The sequence below is a fragment of the Nelumbo lutea genome, chromosome 7 (genome assembly GCF_056320005.1).
Source record: "Nelumbo lutea isolate HS-2025 chromosome 7, American lotus-T2T, whole genome shotgun sequence".
Taxonomy (NCBI): Eukaryota; Viridiplantae; Streptophyta; class Magnoliopsida; order Proteales; family Nelumbonaceae; genus Nelumbo; species Nelumbo lutea.
The window spans coordinates 26,166,885-26,190,706 of record NC_142690.1 but is presented as its reverse complement, the minus strand read 5'-3'; the positions used below and the strand labels follow the sequence as shown (position 1 = coordinate 26,190,706).

At 34.5% G+C, this 23,822-nt stretch overlaps 1 protein-coding gene across 1 annotated transcript in view; it reads right to left on the bottom strand.

Moving 5' to 3' along the window:
* Positions 1 to 22,169, bottom strand: part of LOC148845799 (Cyclin/Brf1-like TBP-binding protein) — a 74,656-nt gene extending 52,487 nt beyond the window's left edge. Inside the window, exons 1-11 of the mRNA XM_088955509.1 lie at positions 21,775 to 22,169; positions 21,518 to 21,660; positions 20,081 to 20,153; positions 19,756 to 19,837; positions 18,143 to 18,218; positions 13,750 to 13,835; positions 13,585 to 13,661; positions 10,287 to 10,343; positions 10,051 to 10,163; positions 3,262 to 3,341; positions 3,013 to 3,099 (exon numbers count right to left, since the gene is read on the bottom strand). Of these exons, the coding sequence (XP_088811635.1) occupies positions 3,013 to 3,099; positions 3,262 to 3,341; positions 10,051 to 10,163; positions 10,287 to 10,343; positions 13,585 to 13,661; positions 13,750 to 13,835; positions 18,143 to 18,218; positions 19,756 to 19,837; positions 20,081 to 20,145 (723 nt within the window). The 5' untranslated portion in view covers positions 20,146 to 20,153; positions 21,518 to 21,660; positions 21,775 to 22,169. The remainder of the gene's footprint in view (positions 1 to 3,012; positions 3,100 to 3,261; positions 3,342 to 10,050; positions 10,164 to 10,286; positions 10,344 to 13,584; positions 13,662 to 13,749; positions 13,836 to 18,142; positions 18,219 to 19,755; positions 19,838 to 20,080; positions 20,154 to 21,517; positions 21,661 to 21,774) is intronic.
* Between the last annotated feature and the right edge of the window lie 1,653 nt (positions 22,170 to 23,822).

Genomic DNA, 23,822 nt, shown 5'->3' with positions numbered 1-23,822 from the left:
TACCTATTGTATCAAAGTTGTGAAAGAGCATTTTGATAGGAAGAAGATTATGAATTTCTTATTGCATCTAAGGCTTGAATATGAGTTAATAAGGTCCAATATTCTCAGAAGGGGTACAACACCTACACTTCAATCTTAGGCAAGAACCTTAGGGAGGAGACAAGATTGATTACTCAGTCAGCCATCGGTTTGAAATTTGATTCTGGAGTTGAGGTAGTTCTTTTAGCTAACAAGTCCAAGCCAAAGGACTTATCATGAATTCAATACTTTGCATTTACTATAGGCAGAAGGAAAATATAATGGTTGAATAACGTGAATGTCCCACTCAACCACCTAAGGGGAACAATTCTGGTTCAAAGAAGAATCAGTATAAGGACTACTAGACTACTGTAGAAGGGTCAAACAACGCTACAACGTCTTCCACTTCCATTGCAACAAAGGGTGAGAATTTAGGTGCTCTTACAAAAGAGAAAACGTGAAACTGCTATCCTTGGCCATCTCCTCTACATTTCAGCCATTGGTTTATTTGATGACTTATCCTATTATTGTTCCTCTCCCAATCACCTTTAGATTATTAACTCTAGTGCCTCTAACCACATAACAGGGGCATAGTCTAATCAATCTGTTAAACGCAATACTTGAATAAGCATAGCATTGTTGGTAATCAGGTAATGGTGAAAAATTAGACATTGTTGGTTGTAATGATTTTTTTTATCTACATTTGCTACTTCTCAACACCACCTTAAAACCCACTTTGTTCCTAAACTTACAACAAATTTGATTTCTGTTGGTCAATTAGTTGAGGATTATAATATTGTTTCTTTTTCTCATGATGGTTGTTGATATAGGACCAATGAACTGGGATAATAAAGAAGAGGCATAGGTTTGATTTCTACTACCCATCAAATCCTGAAAAGGAGATAAGAAGGAAAGATACAAGCCCCAAGGTTGTGAAACAAACAGTAATATTTCTTACTTCATAATTTACATTGATACCTGGACATCCCTAGTGACTCTGTCTCTTGCAAGCACATCTGCCACTGTATTAGATGATCTGGGCATCTATGTGAATGAGCGGTTCAAGTTAGATGGCAACAACATAGCTTATCTGACAAATTGTTTTAGTGCCCAAGATCCATGTGAATGAGTTGTTCAAGTTAAGATGGCAACAACATAGCTTATGTGACAAATTGTTTTAGTACCCAAGAGCCTTCTATCTTCTTTTCCACCCATAGTTTTCAAGGCACCAAGGCAAGGCTAGGTAACAAGGGGCACCGCATTGCCTAGTTGACTAGGCAATGGATTTTTTTAAAATAAAAATCATGAATCCTGGAGTAATTCCCTAGGTTACATAACAACCAGAAAACATCCTTCATTTGTAATTATATATAACCTTCATAAAAAAAGAATGAACTTTGTATTGAACCTAGAAAATCATCATATTCATAAGAAAAAGAAGAAAGAAAATAAATTTCAAAACATATAGGTATTGAGTCCCTATTTTTGTTGTCCTAGGAAAAGAAAAAACAAAAGGATGGAAGAAGAATAAGAATTTGTTGATTGGACGATATTTTCAGTTCTTCCTTGCTCTTCGGTTAGGTTTTGAAGTTCTTGAGGGTTCAAGGCATCATATACCAACATGTGTTGATTGAACTCTAACAAATAAGAAAATAATAGGAAGAAAGTAGTGTATAAACCCACAAAATGAATAATCCAAAATAAAGAATATACAAAACATTTCATAGTGCCATATACAAAAAATCTCTGCGGTCAACAGAGGCAACCCTCCATGGGTGTCTTGACAACTTTGTCTCCATCCAATTGATGACCACTTTACAGTCTCCTTCCGCAATCAGATTGGCTCAACCCAGTGAAAAATTAGGCCTGATGGAGGGCAAGAATCTCAGCTCTTAGAGAGTTCCCTTCCTCAACTAGGCCTGATGGAGAGCAGGAATCTCAGCTCTTAGAGAGTTCCCTTCCTCAATTAGGCCTGATGGTCCCAAGTTGCCTAAGCTGCTGCTCCCAAACCATTGATTTGTAGGATTTTATTAAAGAATGCCTGTTCTATTGACCTTCTAGATTCTCTGATCCTTTTAACAGGGCAATGACTAAGGTGGCATTTGGCAAGTCTTTCCACACAGTCTTCTTGGCTACAGCAAGCTCGCAAGACTAAAAATCGGTCTTTTTCCGCTTGGTAACCAAAAGCTGGTAAGACCAGAAGACGCGTGCAAGGAAAGACCCAAAAACACCGAATTTCAGGAAGATAAAGCTTTCTTGTCTTTCCGCATGATAAATAGCCTCTAAACACGTTATTAAAAGCCCGGTAGACTGAGCCAACTTGCCAAACAGTCTTTCTTTAAAGACAAGACCCCAAAAGCTCAATACGGGGCCATTTGGCAAGTCTTTTTTGAAAGATCTTCTAAAAGCTCCGATGGTCAAAAGAGTAGTGAGCTTTTGCATCAAGATCTTGACAGCCTGAAGACTGTTTGGTTAAGGTGTGTCGCTCCGCGTGTCTTTCCACACAAAGACGAGTTGAAAAAATGAAAAGCTCCATTTGGAGCTTCCCGAAAATAGCGCAAAACGGGCTTCACGCATCTTTTCAGCGCAATGTCTTTTGGCGGCTAGATCTCCTGTGAACCAAACGGAAAAAGACCACAACGCAGTCTGCCAGGCTTCTAAATAGCCGACAGACCATGCGGAAAGACATGCCAAACGGGGCCACATCTTTCAGTCATCTGAGCTGCTGGTAGAACTTTCTAAAAGACTTGCCAAAAAGCACCTAAGCCTTCTGATAGATTCAACAGAATCATATTCTCTGCTGTCTCTCTGCAATTCTTGTTCTCTTTTCCTGATCATCTGTCTATAATGTTTAGTACAATTGAATGCTTCTAATTCTCATTCTTAAACTCATTAACTGTCTCATGGTGAGAATTTAAGCATGGCCTTTCAAACCTACCAATATATATAAACTTAAAAAGTTGAAAATCAATAAATTCCAGGAGCTTGACTTACAATATCTGACTTTGAGTATTTGAGGCCATGAGAAAGTGCTGATATATACAATGCCGCACCACATAACCCACTGGGTTTTCTCCCTGTCTGTAAATGGTTAATTAGTCATACTATAAAATGTGTCCTTGCTGACTATGAATCAAGCCAAGGTTGATATAAAACCATCCCCAAACCCATCCCTAGCAACCAATAGAAAGAGAATAAAGAAAAGAATCACCTTTCATATAAATAGGGAAAAGAAAACCACACCTGCATCCAATCTCGTTTCATGCTAGCTATGATGCGCAATGCAGTTTTGGAAACCATGGCATTTCTTTCTCCCAATAAACCTATAGTAAACATAAATAATTATGATTGCATCCTATTATAGAATTTATGCAAACTAGATCTATAAATAATTTACATAAATTTGTATAAACATGCTAGTCACCAACAGAAGTCAAAAATCCAAAATGTTATGGTGCATAAACATGATAAAGGTCGCAACATATCATAGATGTAGCCGTGTATTACCAATTCTCTGTGGTTTTTCCTGAGAGTACATAGATTTTGACCAGCAACACTTCTAAAAGCAATGGTGTCATCCTTTTCTTTTTTAAAAGCAAAATTAAAATTAATTTATATCTAGTAAATCTCAGAATCTCTCCCCAAATTCTGACCTAGAAACATGAGCAAAATATGGCAATATCAGCAGATTAGACAACCAATCTACAATCAATTTACAAATATCAACCACCATTCTTTCTACCTTCCTTCCCTTGTCTCCAAACAATCTTCTGTTTTCCTTCCATATTCCCCATAATACTGCATAAGGGATACAACTCCAAAATAATTTAGCTTTCTTGCCTCCTTGCAGCTTCAGACATCTCCTGGACTCCTTGGCTGAAAAGATCTCACACCAAAAGTGATGAAAAGAAGTGCCATATGAAATCACCCACCCTACATGAGATTAACAAATGGCTTCCATACTTCTCTGCATAACACATATAGCACATGTTGGCCATGCTGAAACATCTTTCTTCAAATGGACAGCAGTCAGAATACTATCCATTGCAACTAACCATGCAAAGGCTTCCAGCCTCAGAGGGATAGGATTACCCCAAATGCCTTCAGTCCCAAGGATAGTTTTGGCCCACTCTTCCACCCCTCCTTGAAGTGGTATAACTAAATTCTAATATCTGTTCAATTGGCAATCCAGGCATATCTGATTTTAGGGGAGTTTCAGGAGATATGATGGTAAAGTTATTGTACACTCAAGTCACAATGGCTATGGGAACTGTATTACTGAACTTCCAGCTTTGTTTGTGGCTTGAATTTGATGTTTGCTATGGGATTGTGTGGGTAGAGGTATATAAACTGATTCTTATAATAACATTGATTGGACTTGTAGTCTAATAGTTCCTTAGAACCTATGATATCAGAATACATGTACATGCCTTAGTACCAGTATTGTACACGATACTGGATACTACATCGATACTTCTTGATGTATACTCTCTAGCCTGTCACTTCTAAAATATTAAAGTCGTATGTTTTAACAAACTATACTATAAAAATATCTAAACATGTTTGAAATTTACTTATACCCATACCAACACCCATGTCTACTACTACTACTACTATTACTTTTTCTTTTCATCTTTTCTTATAACAAAAATAAGGGTTCATCCCCTATATTTTTTTAATTTTATTTTCCTTCTTTTTCTTCTCATGAATATGTTGATTTTCTATACTTTAATATGAACTTTATACTTTTCTTATGAAAATTATGAATAATTATTGAGGAAATATGGTTATGGTACCTAGGGAACTACCCTAGGATCTATGTTTTCAACATAAAAAAATCCATCGCCTAGGCGACGCTTAGGTGCCCGCCTAGGCGACTAGGCAACAAGGCGCCCCCCTGTCACCTAGCCTTGCCTTGGCGCCTTGAAAACTATGAATAGGTGTATCATGCACTGTCAGTTGCTACTGTAATTTGTCCCCACATCTGAATCATATTTGGATCTAGAGTTTTCCAAGTGCTTTAGAAGTGAAAGGTGCAAGAAAAGTGCAAGGGCCTTCTAGTGCCTGGTGTACGAGGTGCAAGGCAAGGCACATACTCGAATGAATCAGGGCACAATTTTTTGAAAAAGAAAAGCATTAACATATAATATAGAAACTTGAATTTAAAAGAAATTATATGTTTTAAAAGCATATTAGCTCAAATCAAGATACAAAAGCAAATCATATCAAATAAATTCAAACATGTTTGCTTTTCTCCTAAATGCATTACTTCAAGTAGCTAGTGTGATGTTAGGTGTCTTGCATTCCATATTCTACGAGGTTGGAAACTTTATGAAGGTTGGAGCTGAAAGCCCCTTGAGGCAATCACAAACAAGCTTGCATGGGGGTCTAGGGGACCAGTAGTATTATTGTTACTTCTTTAGTGGAAATTATGTTAAGATAAGATCCACAACAAGTAGGGGTTCAAGTATTCAATAAGTCATTGTTTTTCTTTGTTTTTTAAGTTAATGGGCCATTACTAATTCATAAGCACCAATAAAAGGTAACTTAGAAGTCAATAAATTATTAAAAAATGTGTGGAACACACAAGAATGTATAAAAAGAAATCAAAAAAGCAAAATTATAAAAAGTTGCACCTTTTAAAAGAGGCATTGCCTGGGTGAGTTGTGAATCACACCAGTAATAAACCTAAAATCAAACTAAAAGAAAAGGGAAAAAGAAGGAAGAAGAAGAGGTCCAGAAGGAGGAAGAAAAGAATGGAAGAAAAGGGAGGAAGAGGGGAGCCGACCGTATCTTTCACTCTGTCCATATATATATATATATATTTAAAATTGGTCCATCCATGTCAGCATATCTCTCCTTTGAGAGAAGATATTTATCTATTTTCTCCATTTTTTTGTATTTTTTCCTATATTCTTTTGTTTTAAAAATATAAAACAGTAATCATTGCTTATCTTGATTAGATTAAACAACCAATGATATGCACTTTCCCATAACCTAAATAATCTCTTCTCCTAAAATTTCTCCTAAACTACCTCCCCCACTTTCTCTAAAATTATCTCTAAGTCCTATTTATCTTCTAAATTATCTCTAATTCCTATTTATCTCCAAAATTATCTCTAATTTAGAAGAGAGTTTCTCTTCTAAATTATCTCTAATTCCTATTTATCCCCTCCCCTACTTTTTATCTACATCTATCTAAAGAAAGTTTGGATTAAAAATTTAAGAATTATTTAAATATTCTAACAAAATTATATAATAACTTTAAAATATTTATTAAAAAACAAAAAATAGTTTTATTATTTTACAAAATATATCACGAAATTATGTACTAACAATTTAAATTATGTTTTTCTGGACTATCAATTTAAATGCTTTTCAAATATTTAATAATATGTAATAGCTTTAAATAAATAAAATTCAAATAACAAAAAGTTTTAAATATTTTATAGATTATTTAAATATTTATCATAACTAGATTTTAAATAGTTAAAATAACAAATTATGTAATAAATTTAAAAAAAAATCTGAAAAGTAGAAAAGTAATTATAACATAATATTGAAATTAATAATAATTTAATATTTTTACATAATACTGTAAATAACTAATTCCACTTATATCAGGTAATAATTTGAGAAAAAAACTTTCAAAAACATTAGAATTTATTAATAATAATTTTAAACTCTTAATCTGTATTTATTATATACTTATATACTAAGATTAATATTTATTGTATTTTAGTAATTATTTATTGTTTTTGTGATAAATGTAATTTCAATGACTATGAATAAATGTATTTTGTTTTGTTATTTAATGAAAAACTTTCAATAATTATTAGAGATTAAACTACTATTATTGAATTTTTTAGATTTAATTTATTGTACTTATTGTATTTATTGTAATTTTGTTACAACTTATTGATTAATTATTATTTATTAGAGATTAAACTATTATTTGAGATTATACTATTTATTGACTAAGTTAATATATGTTTAGTACTTATTGTATTTTTTCATTATCAATATATTTTCAGTAATTGTGTGTTTTCGCTATAAATTTTTAATAATTATTGGAGATTAAACTATTTTTATTTATCGGAGATAAAACTATTAATTTAGCTAAAATTATAAGTGTTCGTGATTTGGTTCATACCGATCGTAGGCTATTTGGCCAACCAAATTGACCTGGTCAAGTTGGGGAGTTGGTCAGTTGAAGCCGATTGACCTTTTGTGAAAACCGACCCACTCAAGTTGTATTGTTTGGGTCGGTTTTTACAAAATGTTAGTCGGTTCAAAAGATTTAAACTTAAAATTAAAGTGCAATTGTAGGTACATGGTGGTCACTTAGACCATCAGAACAGAGGTGTCAAACTAATACTACGTGAATGCCTATAATAAGTCCATGCGATGAGTTCATAACTCACTACACATTTGTGATGAACTCATAGCCAAAATAGGTTGCGATGAACTTTGGACCCGCGTGGACTTGGGATGAGTTTAAATCCATCGCAAAACGGCAGAACCGCTCACCTGCACAAACTTGCGATGAGTTTAAAATCATCACAGAATCACGATGATCGCAAACTCATCACAGATCATAAACAAATAATAGAAACACATGCATCGTTAAATAACTCGCATGACGAGACACCCCGTGAGCCTAATAAGGGTGCACAAGCTAAATAGTGACGTCACCCATGCCATGTCTTTTTAAAAGGGTCACGAAAGGAAGTAGCACACATGTATTATGAGAATCCTTGGACGAAAGGAAAGTTCATCCTTGAGATATCTCATAAGAAACATGGCAAAACCCTAACAGTGTTCCCTAACAACTGACACCAAATCCAAGATTCTCTTTCCTAATGGGAACCAAACACTTTTGGCTCCTTCCTTTCAGGACCTCGGGATCCCTCCCTATAAATAGGGGTCCAATTCATAACGAGATAATCATTCTATCACCTCATTTGCCCTAGCCTTTTGCCTACCTCCTGCACTCGGCTTTCCTTTGTCCTTCAAGGAGTCTCCCATGGGTAGACGATCCGCCTCACTCACAGCAATTATTAAAAAATAAATTTAAAACTTAGATTTATGAAATGAAACATTTTAGACTAAGAAATATGGAAATTTTCTCACATTTTCATATTAAAAAATACATTTAAAATATAAAATATTAATATATATCCATGGTTAGGTCGTTCGATTTTGGTTGGTTTACAAATGGCCAAAGTGGAACTAATCCAACTTGTTCGAATCAGGAATTTTTTGAACCAAAGTCAACATAAAATACCAAAAAACTGACCAACTCGGGTCGAGTAGATCGGGTTGGTCGGTTTCATAAGTTTGATGAATAAACAACTGAAATTAATAATTGTTATTTTTGTATTATAAAAAAATTATTAAAAGTAGTATATAAAATATGAATAATCTAAAATATGAATAATCATTAATTATATAAAAAGTTGAAAATATAAAACAATTTTATACTCTTATGTGTTTTTATTAGGGTCATTTACTAGAGCACACCTTATAATTTTATATATTTACATAAACCTACCTTATAGTTTTCATTTTACTAAAATATCCCATATATTTTATAATTTATTTACTTAATCAACCTTTCATTAAGGAGTGTTTGTTTTGACATTAGACCCATGATTTTTTATTCCAAAAAATACCCTTAACACTTTTTATACAAAAAACAAAATTGGCCAAATATAGCCAATAGAGTGGTTGCTCGTGTCTTATTAAGGGCAAAATGGTATTTTTATTTCTATTTTCTTTTGATTAAATTTATTTAAATGAACATTAGGGTCAACATTGTCATTTTCCCATATCATCTAATGGAAGATTAATTAAATCTGTCGCAAATTATAAGTGATATTTTAGTAAAATGCTAACTATAGGGTAGATTTTCAGTAAATCCATGAAATCATAAGGGTATTTTAGTAAATGATCCTTTCTATTATTTATCTTTTGCTTAATAAATCTCGTGCATCGCACGGGTTCCCACTAATATGTTGATTATAAAAGATGGGAAAATAAAATGAGTGCCCTAGAAAGGCAACTGACTCAAAAGACACAAAAATAATAAGTATTAATGGCCATAAAGGAGGCCCACTACAACTGAAATAAAACTAATGAATAAAGAACACTAAGACCCATTCTGCCCAATCTCTCTGCAGGGTGCAAGTGAGGTAGTTGCCTTAAAATGTGCCTTACATGCAAGGTTCAAAGTATCAATATGATACGAGTTTCGGTCTTATCGTATCGGTACTTAGAAATGATCGGAACTTTTTTTTCATTTTTTATCACATTTTGATTTTTTTGGAAAGCTTTTAACATGCTTTTTATTATTAAAAAAATTGGGGGTCTGAAACACCTGGAAACAAGCGTTTCGGACCGTATCTTTTTCAAAAGATACGATACGATACGCCCGATGGGGCGTATCGTATCGATACTTTGAACCATGCACCTATGTTGTTTCCCTTTCCTCATCCTCTACTTGTCTTAATGTATGTCTATGTCCAGAATTCCACCAAGGACATAAAGAAAGCCTTCTCCTTTTACATCGCCAATAAGACAAGGAAAATTTTAAAAATTTTACCCCCATTCCCTAAAAATATATTGTTGTTTTACCAAATCCCCATCTCATCACTTTTAGAGCTTGACATGTTAGAAACTACTTGACACCTTTATATTATCATATTTCAACCGTCAATTATACCTTTAATGGTTAATAGTTTTAGTTATCCTGGAGACAATTGAAAAAGAGCACTTCTCTCTCTGAATTTATGCACCTTTAGTCATGATTTTGTTTTCTTCTCCCCCAAAGTCTCTTCTACATGTCTATTACACATCAGACCACTTATGAAAGAATTTCATCCTTCAGGTTAGATTGCATAAAGAGAGATGCACCTAAACAACAACATGCCCCTATGCATATGATTAAAAACTATATCATAAATTGAAGCCAACCTCCCATAAAATCAATCAACCAGCAAGAAAACAGTTAAAGCCTTTATAGGAGCTTACGCTCTGTGAAGCGATGAATAAAAAGGCTGGGATCAACAGGTTTCTGAACAATTGGATGTTCTTCAAGCCTTAGAAGTTTACAAAGCTGCAAAAATACAGCACCTAGCACATAACTGAAGCATGATATCATGTCAGAGCATAATAAATCAGACATGCAAATTGCAAACAAAAACAGATAACATGCATGTATATCAATTTTATATTCTTAATAGAATTAGAAAAAGAAGAACCCATACACATTTATCTGTAGGTACTCTGAAAAATCAATAAGAAGATACGCCTTCATATTTTCCCTACAAAACAACATGAAAATTATTCATTAGTTTCTATTGTTTCTTCTGGCATGCAAGCATTCAAGCTTCATAACATAACCCTACAAAAAGTGTTGGACAGTTTTTGTATGCCCTTAGCTTCAATCAGTTTTGATGTACTTTTGATATTTAATGTAAATAAATTAAGTACATGTTTGATTCATGTTGTGTGGTATACTTCTATGTAAGACCCTAAAACTGGATACTTAATGAGACTTGTGTTGGTTTTGAATGTTCACAGCCGTTTGATAAGTTTGGGGAGATTTATCTTGCCAAGGCTGACGCTGGTGTGCTGCCAAGCGTTGGGGTGGCTTGTCTCAACAACCAGGGTGAGACCCAAGGCACATGCAGTGTAGGATTAATTGAACCCTTAAACCGGACCAGATTTCCAGTATTGCCCTAGACCTTGGAGATTGATGGGCAAAACTGGAAAGTTACATTTGACCCCTAGACCCGATTATGGTACTGCACTAGGTGTCGGATTGGGCTGTCTTTGATATGCCAATCAGTGAGATCCTTAGCGGGAGTCAAAACCTGGGTATGTTGGGACAGTCTGAGAATTCATCTGAGTGGGTGATCATAGTGACGGGATTAGCCCCTTTGTCGGACAAAGGTAATGATCGGGGATGCACTCTCTCTGATGGAAACCAAACTGTCGGCAGTTGATTTCAATCGTTGGAATTTTGTTTTGCAAAATTTATATATATGATATATATTTAAGTATGGTTTCAAAATGTTTGCAAATGGTTTTAATTCCCGGGATCCATGTAAGTAGAAAGTTCAGCACTGTTCCTTGCAGCCAAGGGAGAGGTCATCTCTTGTCGGGCAATGTTTGATCATTAGGGGCTGAGAGGTTAAGTGTAAGACCATTTGGGATGATACCTGATGGTTTAATCTTGCACCTACCCACAGTCCCTGAGTTTTTATAAGATGGCTTGGCCTAGGGACCACTTAGTGTAAGTGTTGGGCCTATAGGGTCTATGTGATGGGCTCAAGAGGTTCACTGGGCTTTCCAGTGAATTCGGCCAGGCCTTATAACAGAGGTTGGGCCGAACCCATGTGGCTGGTCTGTAGATCAATGCTTGGGTCCCACGCCATACAAAAAAGCCCAATTGGGTAGCAGTTTGGAAGACTTTTGAGCACATAACCTTATTGGGCCTAAAGCCCATTTCGAACTAGGCTGATTTGATCAGTCATTATTAAGGGGCGAATTTGAGATTAGGATGAGCCCAAAAGCTTATCTAATCTGCATATAGGATTAAGAAAAGTCCTAATCCAAATACTGATTTGGATAAGGGGGTAACTCTTGATATGATCAAGAAATCCTTTCTTAATCATGAAGCAATTGGAGGAAACCCTAATCAAATTACATGAATTCGAACCCTAGGGAGACAGAACACATTCTGCAGTTTTGTGAGATAGGATCTCAGAAACCCTAGAGAAAAGAAAAGCAGTTCGCCATCCATTTCTCTAGCTTCCTCCAGTTGCAGTCGCCACCCATCTGTTGCAGTTCATTTTCTCTGCCAGAGAAAGATCAAGAAAAGTTCTCCCTAAATTTGCTGCTTTGTTCTGTGTTTTTCTTTATCCCAAAACTTCTTTCTTTTAGTTGGGCATGAGAAACCACAACTAATGTAATAGTTTCTGTGTTGGTAGATTGAAAATAGAGCTAGTGGACTCATTCGTCAAGCAACATGTCATTGTTCTGGTCCAGGAAGTCACCGGTGGTACCCAACGTTTTTTACATTGAAAGGGTATAACCAGTATTCTAAAAAATGACCGGGGACAATTCTGGGAGAAATTTTTTGAATAAATGCTTATTTTTAAGCACTTAAAAGAAAGCTGAAATTTTGGGCTAAAAAAATAAGCCCTTATTTTTAAAATAAGCTCTTATTTCGGGCTCATTTCCCAAACACCAATAAGTGCTTAATTGTGCGGTCCTGGCCCAAATAAGCACTTATTTTTAAGCACTCCCAAACATGGCCATAGTTTTGTTATTTAATAGATTAAATAAAGTTTTATTTCTAAATAATAACCCACTTTATGATCCTAAATCATTTGAAATGAATTTTTTGTTTATTCTCCCTTTTAGTGGAGGTAACTACCACTTGAAGCTCATACCTTTTTTAAGTGAGTACATGTCTGAGGAAGATTTTGTATTGGGAATAACCACTTTTTTTCTTTTTGATGGATAGATTGGGAATAACCGCTTTTGAGATGCTCTTTCTTGAGAAAATAAGATGCAACTTGTTTGAGGGAGAAACTCTCTAGTCTCACAGCTTTGTTTTAATACACACACACATATTAGATAGTAAGTTGCAATTTTGCTACAAATAGTAATTATAAGTTATTATAAATAGTGATTTTTGTTCATAATTATTAATTATTGTCATTCTTAAATTTTGTGATTTTTAAAGGATTTTTGGAGATTTTTCAGAATTTTTTTATGCCTAGGAAAGTATCCTAGAGATTTTGCCCTAATTTTCCAAGAAAAATCAGAGATTTGCAACATTTGCTTCAGTCTTGACATTGTCATTAAAGATTGTTTTCTGGATCACAATTCGCCATTGTCCGGTTATCGTAGTCTGGTCACTCTCATATTTCTATAGAGGTAGGAAGTGGCAGAGAGATTTTAGCATCAGCTTATATTGGGGTTATCCCTACAATATTTTAGGCAGTTCCTAGTTTGTCATTTTTTTGGAAAACTTAAGGCTAGTTTGTTTCAAGATAAGAGAACCTTTGTCCAAAAATCAAAAACTAAATAAAGTTGTTTGTACAGCATATTAAGTGGAATTTACTATGGTTCACATGTTTCTAAGTTTAGCTTGTCTGATTCATCACTATATTTTTTCCAAAAAAAAATAATATTGGCAAAGTACTAATTTGCATAACATAGTACATACTTGTAAATCTTCAAATGATAAACTATTTTGCAAGAAAATATGGGTCAATTTTTTTCTGGAACTATTCACTATTTCTGATCCACACCTAGACATAAGATAGAAGTTTCAAGAATAACCAACGGTGCAAGAACCAATATGCAAGAATCAAGACACAATAACCTATGATACCATTTATTCTCATCAGTTAATCTAGGGCCCATCTCCTAGCAATATTTGGCACTGATTAAATCATAAAAATTTTTAGAATAGTTGAGATCACCAAAATATAATTAGAGAAATGGAATAATTTTAAGAATATTTAACTTATAAGGATCATTTATTACCGGCATGCAATGTAAAGGCAAGCAGCTGCAACTTGTGATGTTCTCCGCCCTCTAGTGAAATTTCGCTCAACCGCTATCTTCGAAAATAAAGTAGATTCAGGGGAACATATGTGTCAATAGCAAATTATTTACATAATAGGAAGGCTTGCACATAAAAAAACGCACTTTATAGAAAGCAAAAGCTTGGTCAATTATTGAATTTCCTCCACCAACAGATAGGCTTGTTACCATGTCACTAATTTCGTCTCTTCCTGCAATACAAAAGGGGAGTGGAACTAATAACTGAAACTTAGAAAGCTGATATAATTAATCATTCCAGACCCAAAATTGGAATATAAGATGAAAAAATAAATAACAGGAAGCTATTTAAAGATCTGCACAAAACTAATGCCATTTCATGAAATGAATAAAAGAAAAGAAGCTAAATTAAATATCAAACATTTAATAAGGGGATCATTTCAATTTTTGGATATATCTTTGGTGGGGAGACACTCCTTTTTGTCACTTACCAGATAATGGCCTCATACTTGGTAATGGGGCTACTATAGGTGTTTATTTTGTACGGCAACAACATCGAGTCATTGACTATATATCTGGTAAGCCTAGAAGCATTTAGGCCATATTTCTTCTTTGATTTGAGAGACTAAATTAGGTCTGATGTATTTTGTTCAGGACCTATTATCTACATGGAAAGTTTTTGAAACCTTAGGGCTAGGCTTTTTTAATAAATAACAGATAACTTCTATTGATTAAAGAAAGCAATGGACAATGTAGAGCTCGATTTTTTATTTGAGCCAAGAAACCCAATTAAATTCCACTTGTAATCAAAAGATATGAAATAATTTTTTAATTTGAATTAAAAAACAACACAATTTTAGAGCTAAAGTGGGAATTGTGCTACTCTAATTATACTCTTATTTTGAATAAAAACTTATTTATCCCTTTTACTAAGTTGGAGGATAATTAAACAGAGGATGATTATACCCTGGGGTTTATTGGATTCACTTGATTGTTTCTCATCCATAACTTTAAAAATTCCCCTATCACCTCATGATTATCCTTCTCTCTAGAGTTGGCTACTATTGGAATTTTGGGTTTAGGAGAGCATTGACAGATCACGAATCAAACAAGGTGATTAGATTAACTGATCTCCTGTAACGGTTATTTCTCCTTCATTCTAACGAAAGAATTCCGGCCTTTGACTCTAGAAGATCTGTTTTTCATCGGCAACCCTAGTAGATTGTTCTCTTGTTCTTCTTTCTTAGAAACCCTTTGCCCTTTTTATCATTTCCTCCAGATGTTTCCTATGAATGCAATTTGATCATGCCCAACTCCACCCAAAATTACAATATTTTGTTTAGAGATGTCTCTCTTGAAAAATAATACTTCTAAGGTACTTTAGAGAGTGAGGCTTAAATGATCACACATCTTCTTAGTGAACTTAGAGATGTATCTTCTTTAAGATGAATGGTAAAACTACTTATCATTTACAAATTTCCTGCCTAATTGTCACTAGAATTTGGGAGCATTTCTTCTATTTATTTGGTATCAAGTGGCTACCCCAATGGACATTGACAAGTTGTTTAAGCCCTCTCCTCCCCCTTAAAATCACAAGGAGAGGAAACACAATTATGTAAAGATGATTTGGGAAGAAAAGAACACCAAGATCTGCTTGTGTGACTTGTAGTGACTAGTGAGCAATTCCCAAAGCCTGAAAGTGATTCCCAAGTTTCTCTCTCTCGTTTCTCTTGTCTTATCTCTTGCAAAATTTCAGCAAACCAGACCTTCAGACTTTGTTGATAATTTTTGGGACATTTTAGAGATTCAAACTTGTAATGTGAATCATTTCTGTCTGAACTGAAGTTTTGATGTATGTTTGCTTTGATTTAGGGTAGGGATGCAAACAGATCGGATCAGATTCAAATCAGGGTATGTTCGAATCTGATCTGATCAGATCTGATAGGACTTGATTTGAATTTGAATCCTATTGGTAAGTCGGATCTTTGAATCTAATCTGATCCGACTTGTTTTCTTTAAAATTTAATAAATTATTATAATAAAAATTAAATATACTAATTGAAATAAAGTAAAAACAAAAAATACAAGTATTTTTTAATTATTTTCATCATATATATACATGTTTTTATAAAAAAATAAATATAACAAATTTATAAAAATATAATATAAAAAATATATTTTTTAAAAAATAAATAACATATATATGTATTATATATTTATATTTATAAATATAATATATATCGGATCGGATCTTCTCGGGTCGAATAAAGGTGATCCAAAACCGATCCGATTTCTGATTGGATCCTACTATCCGATCCAATCCGATCCGAAGATCCCATCAAGGGTGACCCGAATTCGACCAAATAGGACTAGATCTCAAGTCAGATCAGATCATGATCCGATCAATTTGCACCCTTAATTTAGGGTGTTACCTTGACACCTGAACAGCTTGTACCTGTTTTTGTTTTAATAAAGTTTTACTTTTACTCTTCAAAAAAAGAGTTCTAAAAGTAGGACACCAACAAACCTCTCCCTGCCTCCACTCAAAAGTCAAAACATTGAGAAATTGTCACCTCCTTTCTAGCTAACCTGTATAACCTTTGGCACAAATCACGCAACTTCCCCACTTTCAACCTTTCATCCTCCCAAAACCTAATACTAGACCCATCCCCACCGTTCAAGAAAAAAAAGGCCTTAATAAAGCATGAAAACTCATAATCCCATTCCACACACTCACCCCATAAGAAGATGTGAGCTCCCTCAAATTCCACCCAAAATTTACCACCACATATTCACAAGAAATAACCCTCCTCCAAAGTGCCTCCCTCTCCCACCTGAACCTCCAACCCATTTACACAATAAAGCTTGATTAAAAATTCTCACCCTTCTAATTCCAAAACCCCCATCTTTTTCACCCTACACACCTACTCCCACTTTACCAAATGAGGCTTCTTTTGAACTACTTTAATATTCCACAAGAACTCCCTCTGAAGACTTTTAATCTTTTTATCACTACTCTAGGGCCTTTAGAAGAGACAATTAATATATTGGTAAGTTTGATTAAACACTTTTAATAATAGTGATGCTACCACCAAAAAAAAAAAGATATATCCCCTTCCCACCCAGTAGTCTTTGCTCTATTCTGTTCAACACCGGCTGCCATGTAGAAAAAGGTGAAGCTTTTGCCCCAATAGGTAACCCCAAGTATGTAAAAGGAAATTCACCAATTAGGCACCCCAAGGCTGCAGCACAATCTTCAAACGCATCTTGTCAATCAAAACACTTTTGTTTAAGTTAATCTTCAAGCCTGAAAGCACATCAAAACATTTAAAAGAATTCCTATCAAAAGGACCCAGATTGCCAATGGCTACTTTCATCAAAGTTTAACTTTACGAAACCTTCCATAGGAGGTGACCAAGATTGATGCACAATTTTCTTCTTTTAAGAGCATCTTGCCACCTACCCCCATTTCCTCCATATATCATCATAGAAGAAAGGTGAGAACAACATCATTGTTCTGACCCATAAATAAGAGTTATTTTTATACAAATAGAAATATAAAAAAGAACTGTAGAAAATTTTGGACACATTATTACCATCACCCTTTTTTATCAGCAAGAATAAATTGATTTTATTAAAATAAGACAATTTAAGTTACATAAGAGAGGTGACATTTCATCCAAGAAACAGTAAGCTGAGAAGCAGAGACCAAAATACTACAATAAATCCCAAAACAACTGCTGCCTATAGACCCCCTGTTTAGCTAATGTATCGGTCATCCCATTTGCAGTCCTTGTCCAGGTAAAATTAGTATTTAGGTCCCTTGCCAAGCTTTCTATTTCCCTTTGAGCATGTCTGTAGATCCAAGGTGCATTGCACCTGTTGGTAGTCCATGAAACAACCAACTTTGAATCCCCATCAAACTCCAAGCTTTTAAAGTTTGATTGGGTAAGCCAATTTTTAAAGTTCAGATCCCTTGCCAAGCTTTCTATTATTACCATCATCTCCGTCATCTAAAATTTGCACATGCAAAGCACGTGAACATTTGCTAGGATGATAATGTGGTAGCCAAGAACCTTCTGCCTTTCCCTTCATCTGTCTAATAATCAACCACTTAGAAGTTTCCTTACACTTCCAATTGATGGACAATTTAGAGAGCACACCAAACTCAAAGGCTCTCTCTCAAAGAGTTTCTAAAAGGACCTCCAGTCCCTAACCATCCTAGACTCCCTAAAAAGCTATTGTCAAGAATACCCCTAAAGAAGTCCAAAGCTGTGATGAAGCCACTATGATTTGGAGAAACTAAAGGACCAAAAGCTTCTCATAAAGGATCCAAAACTATTTAACTTGTTCAAGTTGAATGCAATTAAAGGATCTCATATTACACATTCTCTATGAGACTTTGACACCATATTCCAATTGCATGCAATCATAAGTTCATAACCAGGTATTCAGTCATTCAGTGTATATTCAAATTTTTAACTGCACAAGAGAAGAATATCAAAAATTCTCTTAGATGAATAAAATATTAAAGACGTACCTTTCATCAGAGTCCTTTCATGTGACTCAGAATAGTCACTCTGCACAGTCCTTAAAAAATTACCTGACATTTGGCTCTGCAAACAAACAAAAGTCAGCAAACAATAAGAGCAAAATATGAGAAAAGAATTGCAGGTTAAGGCTGTGTTTGGCATGCTTTTGGAGAATAATTTCCAATATTTTTTTGATAAATGGTAATAGATTATATCATATTAGTAATCAAAAAGGAGGGCAATACACACTCAAATCATTTACAAAAGTATGCCTATGATATGCACAAATCACATACAATGAAAGCCTTTACAATGACAACTCAAAAAAATGATAGACCACTGGTAATTGGCAGGCAAGCCCACAAAAAAGAACTTCAAGCAACCACTTTTAAGTTTGAAATTTTGAAAATTGTCGGAACTAATTCTTTTTCTAGGCTCAAAACAGTTTTAAGAACTGATTCTTTGAAGCTAAAAGATGAAACTTAAAAAAAGAATCATTTTTAGCTAATTAGCTCAGAAATCATTCTTCAAATATTGACTCTTTGGAGCATAATGTAATCCAAACTTAGCCCAAAGAACCAACCATAATAATGGTTGATTGGTTATTGACATAAAGTTTGTAGGGTGTGGCACAAGGAGGATAAGGAGAGCTAATCTACACTGAGGTACAGGACCAGGTATTATTGTGAAATTGATTTGAGAAGGCATACAATACAAATGTGGAGTGGAGATCTCTTGACAAAGTTGTACGTATGGTGAGTTTTGGGGGGAAATGGAGTAGTTGATTTTCTCTTTTATTTTGTTGGTTTCATTATTAGTTTTGGTGAATGGGTTGCTTATTAAATCCTTTCAAGCTTCTAGAGGTATTCACCAAGGTGATCCTCTTTCTCCTTTGTTGCTTGTATTAGTAGCAGAAATTTGTAGTAGGATTATTAGACAAGGGAAAGGAATTGGAATACATTGAAGGTTTTGAAGCAGGTGTAAATGGTCCAAGAGTGCTGCACACACACACCACCTTTGGAAGGGGATTTACCAAAATCCCCACTACATCAACTCTCCAAAACTACAAATCTTCACTTTGAACACCTTTATGTAGCACTTATCCAACCATTTAACCTGTCCATTGGGGCACTCTAGTATTTTATTTTCCTAATTTGCACATAACTTTAGGGCTGCAAACAAATTGAATCAAATCAGATATAGGCATATCCAAATTTAATTCAAGCACTCCCAGCCCAATGAAAAGGATATAAGCATGCTCAAAAAGACACAAAAGTGCCTTCAAATTGGCTCCAAAGAACCCTGTGAAATTTCTCCTTCCACACACCCCAAAACATGATAAAATAAAATATGTTACATCCTCGTAACAAAGTCACCCATTTCTTTGTTTTATAATTCTAGAATAATTTTTCTAGGAAAAAAAATAAGGGTCATAGTCTATGACAAATGCACATGTATAACACCAGTAGAAAACCAAGACTTCAAGAAAACTTGTTAAAACACTAGTCAGAAAATATTGGGGTCCTTTATTTGAGAAACATGAACAACTCGTTTACATTAATATGGCTTTTTTATCATATTGCTGTCAAAAAAAGAGAGAAAATATAGAAGAATAACATACCTGCCCCCCAGCATTTTTGATGAAGCTAACATCGGTGGAGTACACATCCTGATCAATGACCTTTCCACAAGAAGTACAGGATCTAAAATACAAATCAAAAGGAAAGTAGAGAGTTATATGATGAACGCATGAGGCAATATGCCCAATGACGAAATTAGACCATATTTCAGAATTATTACGTAATTAGCCAAATTTACAGAAACAACTACATTTACTGAAACAACTCATGCATTAAACAAATAAGGAAAAAAATAGACAAACCAAGAGATTCACAGTTGAGATGGAAATAAAAACTAAGAAAACAAAAAAGTATTAAGCTACTTACAAGAAGCCGCCAACAGGATCTCGCTCTGATATGGTATTCTTTGCACAAAACTTGCAATACACCATTGTTGTACCTAAAATTGAGTCAGACTTGTATCAGAATAATTAAATTCATCTAAAACTGAGCAGAGAAAACCTGTTGATAAGAGAAACAAGAGAAACTAAGGCCCAGTTTGGCAACAATTCTGAAAATTCTCATCAGAGAATCACTAGATGCATTTGGTACATTCATCTAATTCCTGTTTCTCAGGATTAGAATCACGTTTGGCATCGCCCTGTTTCCTCAAATCAATTCTCCAAATGAAAAATACATCATGGTTTTATGTAGAGATTTTATGATCCTAGATTAAATCAAATTAAACTAGGTTCTAGAATCTAGATGGAGAAAGATTCTAAAGCTTCAGTTGAAATGATTGAGAGAAAAGATGGGCCTTGGGATCCAGGAACCTGTGTTTTCTAGTGACTTAAATTGGGGAGCTGCAATTCAGCCAGGTCCATCCATTGGGATAATTTTATCTCTTCCCTTCAAGATTACAACTGTAAAAACCACGGTTGTTCAAAATTTTCTTGTAAGCTAACGGTTGCCATTAGAGATTTAAGATTACTCTTTATCTCTGATGTGTTCTTAAACTTAAATCTCTGCTCACTATCTTTCCTTACTTAAATTCTAAAATGAATGAAGAGTGAAAGGGAAGGTCCTGTAGCTGGGTGGAGGATTCAAAGAATGTCTAAGAGAGGGAAGGCTTGCTGGGAGGTGGTTCCTCTAACTGTGCTGTGGGCAATTTGGTCTGAAAGGAATAGTAGAACTTTTGAGCAAAAACCGACTTTGGAGGAGGTGGTTATCAACTCGGTGGTTGGCATGTTGAGAGTTTGGATGCCAACTATTACATGTTTAAGTCCTGAGGATCTCTCGTCCACTTTCTGGAATGTAAATTTTGTGGGGGTCCTTAAAGGATCTTTTTGTATGAAGTACTACTGTACAGAGGACCATACTTGTATATTTTTTTCTCAGCTAATATATTTTATACTTTCCTTCTCTCAAAGAAAAAGGGAAGAAACACAAACCACTTGTGTATCGACACAAATTTCAATTACCATGAACTAAAAGGGCATCTCTGCTTCATTTTTCAAAATCGTTTTTTCTACACACTTACTTCTGACAACGAGATAACCCGTTTACAGAAAGAATCCAACAAACAAATGGAAAAAGAGGACAAACAAACAAGTCTCTCAACCGAGAATCAACTCCATTATTATCCTTCACACAACAACGACGCTTCCGAATGCTTCATTCTTCAACCAGAACCAATGAAAACAAACAAGAAAACAGAGGCGACTTGGAGTCTTTCTTTCAAATGAATAATTCACAATGTTCTTGTTTTAAAAACTTAATTAAATTAAGGAATCTGAAACAGACAGAACCAATAACCTGTATTACCTCTTTGCGGCGTTGAGGCTTGCTTGAATGGCGGAGGGGAGAAGTTGCGGCGTTGAAGCCTTATCGACAGAGGCGAGTAGAAGAAATCTAAGTACAGATTTTTGGCTGAAATCTAGTTCAGAACTTTAAAAAAATAGTTCGATCTGTTCAAAATAAAATAAAATTCAGAATCAAGAAAAGAGACAATAGAGCAATTGAACTTGAAATCCGGGGCGGGAAGAAGATTATAGAAAATCCGAGGGGAGAGTTAATCCTACCAGTTTCCCGCGAAAGTGAAAAGAGATGTTGATCGGAGTTTCAGAAACGAGTTTCAAGCAAACCCAATCAAACGACCCTACCGCGTCTGACGTGAGGCGTGGGAGTGCGACGTGAGGCGTGAAAGGCAAAACCGAATACACATGTTTCGCTATTTAAATATTGGGCAAACTCCAAAACCCTCTCGAACTAGAGGAGGTCTGACGATGACGAACAAACTTTGCTATGTTGATAGCTTCACACTGTTGGGTTTGAGGAGGGTAGAGACAAAGACAACAGGATGAGCCGCAGGTTGCCGGGCTTCGGACTTCGTAAGAAGACTGAAGAGTGAATAGCATATTGAACGGACAGGAACGTGAAGAAAAAGGACAAACAGGGCATATGTCCTTGAGGGCATAATTCAATTTGGTTGTAATGCATTTTTATTTGCACTGGTACAGATGCATGAGAGTGCAAATAAAATTAATGCAAAGTTTTGGTTTAATTACTTTTACTTAATTCTGATTCATGTCTTATTTTACTCAATTTGTACTACAATCAAGCAAATAAGGTAAATTTTTAAATAGAAACAATCAAACAAATCATAATTTGCATCTAAAATCATTTGCATTATCATAATTTTGTATTAGTACAAATAAATTAACATTGCAACTAGGCCACGATTAAATTTCTTCAAATCTTCCTTTCCCTCCCCACTTCTTTTGATCATAAGCAAAAGATCCAACAGAATTTCTAAACTCATGAGATTGATTGGCCCCAAGCGCTAAAGAAAGAGCAAGATTCACAATTTCGCAATGTATCGGATTGTATCAGCCGATCAGTATCATTCCAACACGGGCTCGATGCATTGAATGTGTAGAAATAGTCTATTTATTTTTGTATGTATCCAACATATATACGGGCCCAGATCGAGCTATTTTGTGTCTGTATCAGCCGATATGGGCCCGAAAGAGATACAGCCCAGTACACTTAATTCGTTTCAAGTCCCCTTCTCTCTCATTCATTTGGTTAACCAGTAAATGTGTACATTTCAAATGACAACAATAATAACAATGCAATAACCAAAAAAAAATAAAATAAAATAAACAACGACAATAATAATAATTTAAGGTATGTTCATTTGTTATGAAATTTGACATCTAGAAGTGCAATAATTACATTAAGAGGTATATTGGTATTGGTGAAATTTTGTTTCCTCGGAACTTTGAATGCAAAGAATGTTGTTATGAATTCTGAATTTTTAAAATTATCAAATATCCCTTTTGACCTCATATATGAGAGTTTTTGTTTGTCTTTTTGGGGGTATCATTGGAATACAAAAGGTTGTACGGTTACACTTTAAGAGATAAGAGAAAACGAACAATCATTTTTCTCTTAAAGTTAAAAGATTCCTCTTAAGAAATAAGAGTTAAAAGAAAACTAACAAAGCCCTTAGTGTTTTTACCAAAACCCATGTAAAAAAGACAAGTAATCAAAGCATAGTGTGTATTGGTGAAACCAATGATCTAATTGACCAAGTCAACGAGCTATGGCTGATACATTTATTTTATTTTTTTCTTTTTTGTATTCTTATTATCTCCATCATTATTCACAATAATTTTCATTTTTAGACATATTTTTGTTTAATTTGATGAATAAATAATATTAAAAACATACTTATTTTCTTCTAAAATTTATAATGTTTTTATATTTTATATTTTATATTTAATTTATGACGTCAAAAGTTCACTTGTTTGATTAAGAGGGAAATGTGGTTTCATTCAATTTTTAGAATAATGGTTTTTCATTGGTGCTTTTTATCTTATGATCAAATCAACCAATTAACCAATCACACTAGTTTTTTGGGTCCATTTATCATCAAACTATTTGAACCATTTGCTCAATTAACAATATGGTGACCCAACTATTTGAACCATTGAACTATTTGACCTAATTGGTGGGGTCACAAGTCAAATAGTAGCTTTCTTCTTACATTTCTATTTCCATCATTAATAAAAACATTTTTATTTATCATATTTATATTCTTAATATGGTGAATACATAATGTTAG